At 35.2% G+C, this 13,479-nt stretch overlaps 1 protein-coding gene across 4 annotated transcripts in view; it reads right to left on the reverse strand.

Moving 5' to 3' along the window:
* The window catches only part of LOC105202690 (broad-complex core protein isoforms 1/2/3/4/5), a 40,214-nt gene that overhangs the window by 764 nt on the left and 25,971 nt on the right, over positions 1-13,479 (reverse strand). Inside the window, exon 6 of one of the 4 annotated variants that reach the window (XM_026132010.2) lies at positions 119-1,501. The exons of 1 other annotated variant lie outside the window; for it this stretch is intronic. In XM_026132010.2, coding sequence (XP_025987795.1) covers positions 1,281-1,501 — 221 coding nt within the window. In that variant the 3' untranslated portion in view covers positions 119-1,280. 2 more of the 4 variants (XM_026132012.2, XM_026132009.2) reach the window with 2 other exon arrangements.

The raw sequence follows: 13,479 nt of genomic DNA on the forward strand, positions 1-13,479 counted from the left end.
CTTTCTATTATTTTTGCATTATGCCATATACATCTATTTTACAGCATTAAATATGTGAGAGATTTGAATTATTTATTTATGTGGAATAATGCAACATTCAAAATCAATTTTATATTGGGGGGGGGGGGGAGCATTATATTGTCCAAACTTGGTAAACTATTACATAATTATTTAATATATGATCATAATGATAGATACAAATTATAGCGAGCATATAAATAAAACCTAAGAATCATTAAATTATAATCTTTAAAACATCATTAATTTTTCTTCTTCTGAAAAGAGAAACTATCACATTTACAATATAAGAAATTATTTAAGAAAAAGAGATAACCCGACTCGAATTCTATAGCATTAAATAAAAAACTTCTACGAGTAGCTAAATCCCATCATTTTTAGAATTTATTGTTTATCACTTCGTAAATAATAACTAGCCTCAATTTATGTAATACTAGGGAGCCTTGTTAAGTCACAAGAATATATGTAACAAAAAAATTAATAACAAGTAATAGCAAATATCTACAATACTAACAAATTACTATACTAACTAATATACTAACAAATTAATGGTTTTAAAATAATTTAAATAATATTATCTATAATTTCAAGAATCATGATTCAAGGAATTGCTAAAATATTGAAATTGTGAGATCAATTCGTAAAAATCTTGAATATTGTCAAAAAATGTTAAAATATTAGAATAATATAATTAAGACAAGAATACAAATTAAAATTCTAAGCAATATATTTTTCCAAACATTTATCATTTCCTTTCTATTGTCTCTGTCTATATTATGAACATGATCGTTGGCCTAAGAGGGGCCAAAATGCATAAATTAACTGCAATATGTTTTCAGTCTTTTCGAATGATTATTATAATATTATTCGTCACAAGCAGAATTTACAAACGATTTCTTGTTCTTAAAACGAGAAAAATAAATTAATGATTGGTGTTTCGCATAAGAATAAGCACTCTTCTCCGTATTTTTTTTTTTCCCCTTAATAAATCGAGACTTATTTTACGATTTATTTAAATCGAAAGTATAATAATAATATACAAAAAAATTCTGATTATAAATTTTTCTAATAATACAATTTATCGACAGTTTGGGACAAAACTGGACAAAGGACGGGAAGAGAAATAAAGCACTTTATTAATTATTTATAGAATCGTCGCCTTAATTCGCTGTTAATACTACACGTTGCAAGGATGCTGCGCGAAGCGTTATAACGTCTCGGTCGTATCTCGCATCGCGAGGGAATCGGCTTGAACTTCCGGCTCAGTTTCTGTGGTATCTGCTGTTGTGCGTCGCTCGACTCCACTTGGTCTTAAAGACGCGCTGGCAGATGTAGCAGTAGACCGCAGAGTTCGAGGAGTCCTCGTGTTTGGACGTGATGTGCCGCAGAAGTGCGTGCTGCGTCGTGAACGTGACACCGCACTTGTCGCAGTACGTCGTCGTGTGGACGTTCCTGACGTTCACCGTCGGCGCCTTCGACAATTCTATAAATGCATTCCTTATTTTACCCTAGGTCTTGGTTCTCTTGTTCTAAGCTACGTCCGCTGGCTACCGTGAAATACTGTAAACATATCAGACCCGTGATATCGAAATGATCATCTACGAACGAGTCCTCCGCAACTCGCAGAAGAATAGAGTCCCGGCAAATTAAGTACCGCACGAACAGCAGAATCTTGTTCCTTCGTTAATTTCAAGTGAGCTTTTGGCAAGGGGACAAGTCTAGATAGAAAAAAGATCCACGATAATTAATGCGAGAAAATGGGTAAATTATTTCTTTTTAGTGCTGCGGGAGAGGGCCAAAAATTAAAACAGATTAATAAAAATATTTATTTAAAGAGTATATCAATAAAAATTACTGTTTGAAATAGGTATTTTGTATAATAAATATAAAGAGAGAAAATAATATTTAGTATTTATACATATATACATTTACTTGAAATCTTTTTTTTAAAAGAAATATATTTTTAAAACTAGAACAACTAAATTATTTATACATTTTTATCAATACTTTTTTTTAAATTTAACAAATAATTTGAATAAATTATTTAAGAAGGCCAATAACGTCATTTCTTGAAATTAAATAAATATAATTTTTATTTTTCTCAGAGATATATATGTTCACTTCAATTTAAAAAACCAAATTAAAGAAACAATTTTATCAATTTAAACATAACTTTTCTCTAAGTGATATATCATGGATAAATAAGTTTTCTTTATTTTTTATTCTTTTTTTAAGAGTACAAAATAGAAAATAAAAAAAAGCAGCACACATTTCACAGATAAACGTAACTCACTTTTTAAAATAATAAATACACTTGTTATTAAGTAGTTAGATAGCTATACTAGGTAATTATTTTAGCTTATTTTCTGTTTTGTATTCTTAATAAAAAATAGGAAATAGTAAATAAACGATGGAAAATAGAGAAAATTTATTTATCCATAACGAAAATATAAAATAAATATCTTATTTCAAGTAAATGTACTCTTCGCTTTTTTATATTTACTACACAAAATATATTACTTATAAATATTAATACTTATTTCAAATAGTATTTGTTATAGATATATCCTTAAATTATTATTACTGTTACTATTTTCTATTTCAATTATTTTTTTCAACACTTTCATCCCCAACGATGTTAAAAATGTTAATATTACATGGTAGTCATGCGATTTGATGGCAATCTCGAAAAAGAATGATGGTCGTACGATATTAATTTATTTCTTTCAACACATGTTGCAAATAACAATATTGGTTTACACGAAAATTAAATTATATTCCAGTTAATGAAATATCAATTGAATGTATTTCTACATTTTAATCTCGTTGTGCTCTCCTTTTTCTTATTTGTAACGTTTCGTTCACTCAACGTCGTTCATTCCAATTCATCGTGCAGGTGTCCTAGCAAAATTCGTATTTTTTAAAATCTGATAATGTAAAATGTGAAGCAATTTCTATTACCTGTTGGCCATAATAAGATTCCGTAAAAGTCCCGGCTGGTCATCATTAGCTTGTCGCCGTTCTGAATTTACGACAATTCTTTCAATTGCCGTCGAAAGAAATGGCAACGCGATTAAATCATGATCATAAAATGAGTTTATTTATTGAAATAATTAGAATGTATAAAATTAATTAAAGTCCAAAGAAAAAAAAATAATGGAAGGATGAAACATTTATTCGTCTTTTCTCTGAAAATGATTAATAGGCATTTCTGAAAATAATCAATTTAACGTATTAGGGGCGCAAAGCAATGTTAATTGTCAAGCACTAATTCTCGGTACACGGGTGTCCATCAGAAATTCTTTTATTTACATTACTGCGATAACATCTGAAAGCGTAGTCTTACACGATCTTTTAATTAAGTTACAAGCTCACAGTTATGATACCGAACGTAACACGTACCTGAATAGAGAACGCATGTTTTTTTTCGTGCTACACAGACAATGTCTCACGATATCTACAGTTAATTTCTAAAATCGCTGCAACTTCCGCTGTATTTTCCTTAGAAAGAATTAACCCTTCCGGGCCGAGACGGATATAATTTTTACTCTGAAATCACTTTTTTGCGATCTTCTTGTTTGAATCCGAAGTTTGAACACTCGGTAGATTCTGTCGACCGGGAGATCCGAAATTGTTGGCTGAAACTGCGCCTCGAAGGGTTAAACAGCTTTTTCTTGCGACAGCGCGTTCCCGATTTCATAATCGCAACATACAGAATGGCAGCATGTTCTATCAACAATTTTTTGGGATCGATAAAGATGAGTACGATACGAACGATCTTTGTAGAAGAGTAAAATTCGCATCCATTCATATAAATCTATTAAATTGTATTATATCTTTGTATCGATTTCAATGAAAGTCCGATATTAACATTGCTCGAAAAATTGTTTGTTTTCATGTATTTTTATCGATCCGAGAAACTTATGGGTAGAAAATTTTGTATTCTGTACGCTGTACGTATAAGTGTATCCATGTCTAAATATTCTTTATCAATTCTAAATTCTGTAAATTGTTACATCTCTCTTTCTACGATACACTAATTTCCTGAATCTTTGCATCAAAAACTTCAACTTCGAAAACACGCCCGCGCAGGGCCACGTTTCGGATGTTCCTCACAAGACCGAAGACATTCCTCCGCATATTCGTTTCTTTCCCTGCGATTTGCGCAAACTGTACCTCACGCTACGCGTGTCCTCGTAATTTTATATACGCTCATCGATCATTTTATTTTTACCTCCGTTTATCTTCGCACGTCTCGTCTTACCAACAGTATGATGCTTTTCCGCTTCGTTGGTCAAGATTTTCCGTCGAGATTCGTTTGTCTTGATCCTTTATGTATCTTTTACTCTTCTCGTGCGTTGAAATCTGTACACTTTCTTACTATCGCAATACCGCTATCATCGCGACTTATCTGTTGCAGGGATACTTAAATCTCATTGCACAAAAAGTCTTTTTGATGCTACTTTTATGAGATATGTTCAGAATTTATATACCTTTTAAATTCTTTTATATTATTAAAAAATTAAAAAAAATATTTACGCCAGGTACATAAAAAATACTGAACCTCTATGAAAAAAATCTTTCTAAAAATGTTTATTAAGACTGTTTAAAAATGAATATTAGATCATACAAGTATTAGTCAAATATTTGATTAGACACAAAAGCATTTTATACACAACTTTTATATTTAATTTTGTTTTTATTATTAGCCAGTATTTTTTCTATCATAAAGAAAATGTTACTTTACGAAAAAAAAATAAAAGGAAATTAAAACAACCTTCTACATATACAAAATTAATATTTCTATACATGATTGACTTCAACTCCAAAAAAGGTATGAAATAAAATTAACAAAATGATTCTTAATAAAAAAAAATAATAAGAAAAAAAGAAAGATTAATTTTGTTGTATTTATATAAAAGCTTTGGTAATCAATATTTCCAAATAATAAGTTCAAATTAATTTGAACTGAGCTTGAGGATCCCTGATACAGTTTTTTCCACGTACGGCCTTAGATACTTATGTGTGTTTTTACGCGTGTAGCTTTGTATTAACCCATTAAATGCCAATTGTTATCACGTCGTTCTACAGCGTTTGGTTCAGGACGTAATTACAACTGCGTCCCGCAGTGCGATTCTCTAAGCGGCAATTAATGAGTTAAACGAGACATCCGTTCTAGACGCGGACCTTCGTGCTACGATCAACAACTATGATTACGTTCACTTATACCTACGAGTAAATAGTTAGGTGCACAAGTGCAGTGTCACTCTCGAAAAAACAAAACGAAATGCAAACGAGCGCACACCGTGCGCGTCGTATTCTCGATTATTGTACTACTTGCATAATACTCTTGAATGCGCTCGCTTTTAAATATCCTCGCTTACGATATCGCTCCCGTGTATGTAGATTACTTATTTAATAACAACAACAACGGTAACGACGACGTCTTATATTCAGATCTGTCTTTGGATATATATTGACGCATTTCGCAGACGGTCATTTCGAAACCAGCGTTTCCCCAAACGTTAAACTGCGTATTAATCTCTCAAAGATTATGCGTGCATCGTCGAACAAGTAAAATAACGGCTTAGAAATAATGCGACAATAATATGCGACGTAACAAATAAATAAAAAATAAAAATAAAATAAAAACAAATTCAAAATATTTCAATTGCAATCTTCAAAAATTAACACGTGCAATTCTTTTTTCTATGAGATCGTATATCTCTATACCTAACAATAAGATTTACATTTCTTGAAATTTACTTTCAGAAATTCTTACACACTGAAGCGTGAACAATAAGATTAATTCTTTTCGGCGGTATTGCATTACAATAAGTAAATAAAAAAAAACTAATAAATTAAACGAGATTCTAACTTAATTTTTAACTTATAATTAAATTGTAACACAGATATCAGCGAGTCTGGTAAATATCTTTAGATTCGCATTTTTGGAACTTTTTGGTTTTTTTTCTTTCTTAAGAGCACGAGATGTAAAATGCGCGCGAGATTTTTCGCGGGGTCGAGAAACGCTGCTTTCGCGCTTTTTTCCTTTTTTTTATTTTTATACAAAGACAATGTTTACACGAGGCCGGTAACAGAATTAACGGCTACTTTCCGGATGCTTCGCACCGCTAGATATATTCTTGTCTATGGTAAACATCTGGAGAAGTCAATGCGTAAAATGTAAAACCAGATAATTGTATAAGGCACTGTATCTATGCTCTGTCTCGACAGCTGAAGCTGAGGCTCGATGTACACGTAAAAGCTCTATCACCGAGAGCTACGAGAGCCCTCGACGCACGTTCAACGTTAAAAAACTTGTCCAAAATTGTTTTCAATTTGAGTCTACTGTAGAGTAGACTGTCTTGTGTGCGTTCGCAAAATTAGGCTTAACAAAATCATACAAAATCGAGTAAAGCGAGCTTTTTAGGTATATACCGAGCCCAAGAATCGTTCGCAAAGAAACTTCAGCACGTGGTGTACGTAAACGTGTAAACAGAGTCCGTGTAACGTGTCGGGAGTTGTGGCTGCAGAAAGAGAGAGAGAGAGACAGAGAGAGAGAGAGAGAGAGAGAGAGAGAGAGAAAGAAAGGATTACGACGCTGCGATGTCCTGCGAAGACATGACGGCCGCGAAGAGAGAGAGCTCCCGGGTGCATCGAGGAGTATAAAAAAATAACTTCGATCCGTTATAGAGACCTGTGTGAACGAGCAATAGAGATCTCGATAATTTAATGTCCCGTATAATAGTGACTAGAATTCTTCAAGATCGCTGATTCTTGTTAATCCGAAGGAGAGGCGACTCTAACTACGGGCTCTACATGAAAATATCAGGCCTTTCGCTCTACCCCGAAAAAAATCCTCGAGAACGCAAGAACTTTGCAAGGAAAATCCTTTCGCACAAGAGACTCCTTCGCGTTTCTCTTACAACGAAGGATCCTTGCAAAAGAACGTTTGATAAATGCTTTCACCTATCGCGCGCGAGGATTTTACTCCGCAGCGTATAGCTATTACTTAATATGCTTAATTGTACTGAATTCTTCTGCGTGCAAGATCTCCCTTTTAATCCGCGTTCGTGCACCCTCCGATAGAGTCGCCTCCTGCCTTCATCCGCGACGTATACGATACTTAGATCCTTAAACACGTATCACTTAATCCTCACTTCTTAACACGCCTAAGGCGCGAATTTACGCGGTCCGCTAATGTATAACACAATCGCCAACTGCACACTTAGCAGAAGATAAATACGCGCGTACAGCGAAGCTAGACACATTAATTTTCTCGCGGAAAACGCTTCTAAATCGGGGCCGTTCGGCCGCGCGCGTGCTGATAAAATTTACCGAGAGGGTGACGCGCGAAGCGTCGCGATCGGCCTCTCGCCGAAATCAAATGTCGAAAAGCGCAACTATCCACTACTTTTCAGCGAGTCGTGGCACACATACGGAGCGTATCTACGAAAATATACAGCGATACTCCAACGCGACGTTCCACGAGGGAAAGACTCCACGGTAGTGAATAATGAACGATCAAAGTATCGCTGTCTATCGGATACGCTCCATATAGTTACGGCGGATGAACAGGCTCGGCGAACTTTAAATTAAATCGGATTGTTTAAATTTAAGAAACGCTCGCTCGCTCGGTTACTTCCACTCACGAATCTTCCCCCGAAAACCGTCCACTTTCACATTTCATTCACGTGTCTTTCCCGGGACATGAATTTTTAACTTGTCCTTCAAGTTCATTCACCCGCCGTTTTCTTTTCCTTCTTTTTCCTTATACTCGTTAAGACATAACGAATACGCCGATGATTCTCGCGGATCTCAGCGCGTTTAAATGCGTCGTCAACGAAGATGCACAGAGTTTTTGCGCACAGCTATATAAATACTTAGTACTCCAGTAGAAATCCGTTGCATTAAAATTTTCGACTAAATTAAGACGCACGTTCAGACAAAGCACAATACCACTCATCGAATCGGCTTGCTCTCGTAACAATATCTCGAGTGCCGCTTGAACAATGTAAAAATCATTTTAAAAAAACTCCACTTCCAAAATACTTAATTTTTTTTCGAGAGAGGAAGAGGATACAGGACCGAGACGTCCCGCACTCAATCACGATCGCGTTTCGACCGTGAACCTCCTTTTCTATGTTATCTGGAGAAATGAATGCTGTTTAGCGACAATTGTATCCAATAAAAAAAAAATCAATGTATCGAATTAATAACATAACTCCCGAGGAGAGCGCATCCTCCAAGGTTCAATCTTACTCGCTCGCACGCATCGCGAGAAGAAATTAGCAAGCAAAGAGGCGCGTAAATTTTTATCTGCGAGAGTCTCGTTCTCAAAAAGACTTACATCTCTGAATAATTATGAATATGAATGATCGTCATCTTAACACTAGCGTCAAGCCGCAGTGCTGCTCGCACGTTTATCTCTAATCTCGAAAATATAGGTATCTCTTTTTCTCTTATTTTTATTTATAAAAAAGAAATTAATGGATTGGATCTCTACGCGTAAAATGTGAATAGTCTAGATTGCGTGCATACAATGTAAACTACGTACGATCAAAGATTCAGATTGTATCAGAAATAGGAAACTGAAATATTCTGTAAAATTTTTTTTAATTTTTATAATTTGTAATATTATATATTACATTTTATTTAATCGATAAAGTCAAATTAACAATCTCAAAATTTAATTATTTTTTCTCTTTACGTTATCAATTGTGTAATAACTTTAATGATAATAGCGTGTTATTTGTATTGTCTACGTGAAAAAAATGTATGCAAATATAAACGTAAACACGTAAATGACAATCTACTAGGTGTAGACAATCCATGTAGTAATCTCGTTTTTAAAATGTGCGGCACAATCCTGAGATCTTAAACTTCAAGTGTCGATGTGGATACCTATCTGTCCTGTCGATAGCAATATTAAAATCGATCAAATTTGAATTATTCAGATCGCGATAGAGAAACACAGTATTAAGGTGACGAGATCGATACACACAGAGAGAGAGAGAGAGAAAGAGAGCGAGCTCTCGCATTGGCAAACGCACAAGGTATCCGCGGCTGGGAGCGGAGCAAGAAGTGATGTCGCTCGAGCGTTCAACAATAATAGTGAAATCGTCACGACGAGATCGATATCTATTATCTCAGAGAGAAGGGGCTATAGAGAGAGGGTGCGTGTGATCTACGAGTCCAATTCGCTTAGCAGGTTTCCCCTACTCGGGTTGCGCTGCCGCCGCACGATCGTTTTTGTCCAGGGTACTTGGTGTTTCAGGCGCATGTGACGCCGCAAGTCGGTTCTACGACTGAGAGTGGTGTGGCAGACGATGCAGGTCGTCTGGTTGCGATGCACTTCGAGGTGCTGGGTCAGCGAGGCAAGGTGCCTGTAAACGTTTCCGCAGAGTCGACACGGAAAACGCCCCGGCCCCGCAACCTTCTGCCAAGTTGCCTCGCCAAAGTTCTTCCGATTGCGTCCCACCCCCCCTGCAACACATTAACACAGCCACGTGACCCGCCGGTTCCTCATCATCAATTATCAACGGGATCATGGTCGGTGAGGAGATCACGGGTGGAGGAAAGGGCAGGACGGGGAGATTGAGAGAGGGCAAAGGGGAAGAGGGGACACGGTGGTGACACGTTAACACAGGCCATCCATTGCGAGGGGATCGTCAGTCGATTACTGGTGAGACTCGGATGACAACATGTGGAGACCTCGGGCGTGAACTTTAACCCTTTATCGCGATTCTAAACGGTATCTCTTTCTCTCTCTCTCTCTCTCTCTCTCTCTCTCTCTCTCTCTCTCTTTCTCTCTGATAAGCCACCACTATCGCGAAATCCATCGTAACGCACCAAAACGTTTCTAAAACTCGACTGCATAAATTACAAAATTATCATCCAATGTTTTGTTACAACAAAAAGAAATTTCCCGTCAATGATCACAAGTATAATCGCAAATAAATTTCAACATATCAACCGTTAAATAGAGCCACATAAATTTTTATATTTTACCGTGCTCTTCTCAGTTTACTGGCCTCGTGGGGAATCGGGTGAAATTACTCCCGCAGGTAAAGGGTTAAAATCGCGCGATTGGGTGCTCCAGTGTGTCGAGGAACGCGCGTTCAATCATTGATCATGGTCATTGATCCATATATACGTGTGGGGTCAACGTGCACTGTATTAGCCGATGTGTTAGCAGGCGCCGGGTAGGACGCCCCCGAAGAGCGCGCGATCGACTGATGATCCTCCTCGAAGTGTATATCTGTATGTGTAAACTACTCCCTTCGATCGGATCTCACCAAGCTTAATTAATCGGGGCCCGTTGCGCCCGATTGAATCCCGAGCGTCGGATTCGATTACACACAGTACAACAGTTAGACTGTCATGCACAATGTCGCCTCTCCCCCGTCAACTTCTTATTCGATTGCGACCCTTGAAAGCAGTTTTGGGCAAACGTCCAATTATTTTCGCGATCATTATTGCAGATAATGAATGCAGTAAAAATCGTAATTAAAGTAATCAGCATTAAATTTATAAGATGTAAGGCGATTCGACAAAATTGCTCCTGTCTTTTCGTATCCATCATTGATTGAAATTAGATGAATCGTACGTTATTTGAATTGTACAATACTACATAAAAAACGAGTTATCTAATTAAAAATTTTGATTATATCAAGATTAGTAGTATTCGTCTCACTAATAATGCTTACTGATTACTTTAATTAATCATCATAATAACTAATCATTGACTCGATTACTCGTTAATCGGATTACTTTCTGCCCACAAGCTTGCTTGAAACATATACGTCACAAGTATATACCAACACCGCCTGAGAAATGTTAACAATGAACAATCGTTATGATACAAGACGCAGACGTACCGCAATAAGTACTGTAATAAATACGATTATAATTATATACTTCACATCGGGGACAACGAGACCGGCGTGATCGTTGTGTGCCGATGAGTTACTTGCTGAAGCGCCGGGCACAAGTTAGCACTAAGAGCGTAAGTAAACTCATTTGAAATTCACAACGGATTAGGTGAATTAGAAGGTGTCGTGGTGCAGTGCTGCAGCTTGTCATCTAGTCACTTTGTGTCACTTCGACACATGTGTATGTATGTGTGTGTTGCGTGAACGAAAGCGCAAAAGCGGTCCATTCCAGTCAACCGTTATCTCGCGCGCAAACTGTCCGTGCAATTTGTGCTCGGGGAAAGAAACAAATTGAATCGGAGATGATTCTCAAGCGAAGTGAAACAAAGTTTCGCGCGCGACCGTAAAGTCGTCGCGAGTCGTCGGACGTTTCACGAGAAGGAAAGAGGAGAGTCTCTCGCTTATGTGAGTTGATGGTTTTTCCAACTTTATTCACACATATGTCCACTTACATTATTTAGCCTGCATAAGCCAAACATAGGATTACGTAATAATATATTATATATATATATTTTTTTTTCATATTTTATGTATACATATATATGTCTCATCTCTTTCTTCTTTTATAAATAATCAACTAAGGGAATATTAATTCATCTAGGACAATATTAATTGGCGGTGTTGTACTTATTTCGCATTCGTGGCTTTTCGAGGAATGTGCACATTCGTTTTCCCACATCCGTAACAGAATAATATTGTAATAGTTCGTGTTCGTACGCGCGCGTACATGATCGTCGCTCGATTAATTAACGCGCGGGATCGTATCACACATACGCGTATGTATATATGTGTATAAATAAAACGCGAATAATTATGTATATATACGTAATATGTATACGTGTATATATGTATAATTCTCTCTTGTAGCTCCTCGAAGAATTTAAAACAAGTGACGTCACGCAGGACAACTTAAATAAGAGATAAATTTCAAAAACATAAATTATAACGTTTGTGTAAATTAACAGCAACCGAACCCCGTTGTTAGCCCGAATCGTTGTAAATGGCGCGCCGTTCCGCAACGATCGGATATTATAAAAAATACAACGGAAATTATGCGGTTTATAAATTTATAAGAATTATATGCTAAGACAATTTATTCGCACGAAAACCAATTCCTTTAAAACTTCCTCTATCTCCTTTTCTTAATTCTCTCTTTATTTATTAGAAATTAATATAAGAAACTTTCCAATATTAAAAAAATATTGCGACAATTTTCGGGCGCTACGGGTCTTCAAGAAAAACCGATTTTAAATTCATTATGGAATCTGAAAAATAACTCTATGCGCGTAAAAATATTCCGTATATTGTATGAACGTTTTTCCCTAAACCAATATAGATAATTGCGAAACACGAAATCCATCTCGTACGTCTCATTGCACCAAGGTGTAAAAAAGGTGAGAAAACTAATCCGTAAACATATGAACTAGATGTAATTGCACTAAATTGCAATCCATTCGTAAACTAGCGTCAATTTGTACATTCCCACTTCGTTTCAGAGATTCCGATAACCGTGGTTATCGGTGAATATCGTTCTCGAAAAAGAAATCAAAGTGTGGGTATGACCTCATGTAATCATTCTAAAACGAAAAATATATAGCCTCTCTACGGAAGAATCTCTTGTACTTATCGATAGCCACCTCGTGATCGAAAATGAGTACTGCGCATTCGATTTCTCTTCTAATGTACAGCGTAAAATTATATTTGCACTCACACATACAATACTGTCCACAAAGTCCATAAAAATAATTTATATTATTATTATATATATATATTATTTAATTTAAATATAATTTGGTAGATTTAATATTATTACATTTACTACATTTCTTTAATTTAATATACAGGGTGCATCAGATCATCCGCCGTACATCCCTTAGAAATGAAAAATAACTCTTTTTTTATTTCAGATTCGGGTACAAATAAATTAAAAAAAAAAAACAAGAAACTTCGTCCCAAAAATTTTTTTCTGAAAAATATCTCCATTATTCTTTCATTTAAGTTTATTTTTTCATCACATTTATTTTAAGATTATTTTAGGTTTAAAAAAGACATTTCCAGCAAAAATGTTTAAGACAAAAGTTTCTTTTCTTTTTGCGTGTGATACAAATCTGTAATAAAAAGTACGTTATATTAAAAAAAATTTAACATTTGATTGGAACAGTAACTTGAAAATATCGCTATTCGATAGAACATATCGACTTTCTTGTGAAAAATTTTGTGGAATTTTTAATACAAATTACTTCCTTCTATTTTAAAAGGGATGTACGGATGGTCTTGGACACCTCTTGCATATAATATTATATACAATATATAATATTATATATATTTAATTTTTTATTGTATAATAATATTAAATACATATATTATATACTTAATATTATTATTATATTATAATATTTAATATTATTACTTTAAATATAATTTTAGCTTTCTCTAAATCTGTTAATGTATAATTTTATATCTTTTGTATAAATAAATTACAAATATTAATGTATATATATATATATATATATATATACTTTTT

The sequence above is a fragment of the Solenopsis invicta genome, chromosome 16, assembly GCF_016802725.1.
Source record: "Solenopsis invicta isolate M01_SB chromosome 16, UNIL_Sinv_3.0, whole genome shotgun sequence".
Lineage (NCBI taxonomy): Eukaryota > Metazoa > Arthropoda > Insecta > Hymenoptera > Formicidae > Solenopsis > Solenopsis invicta.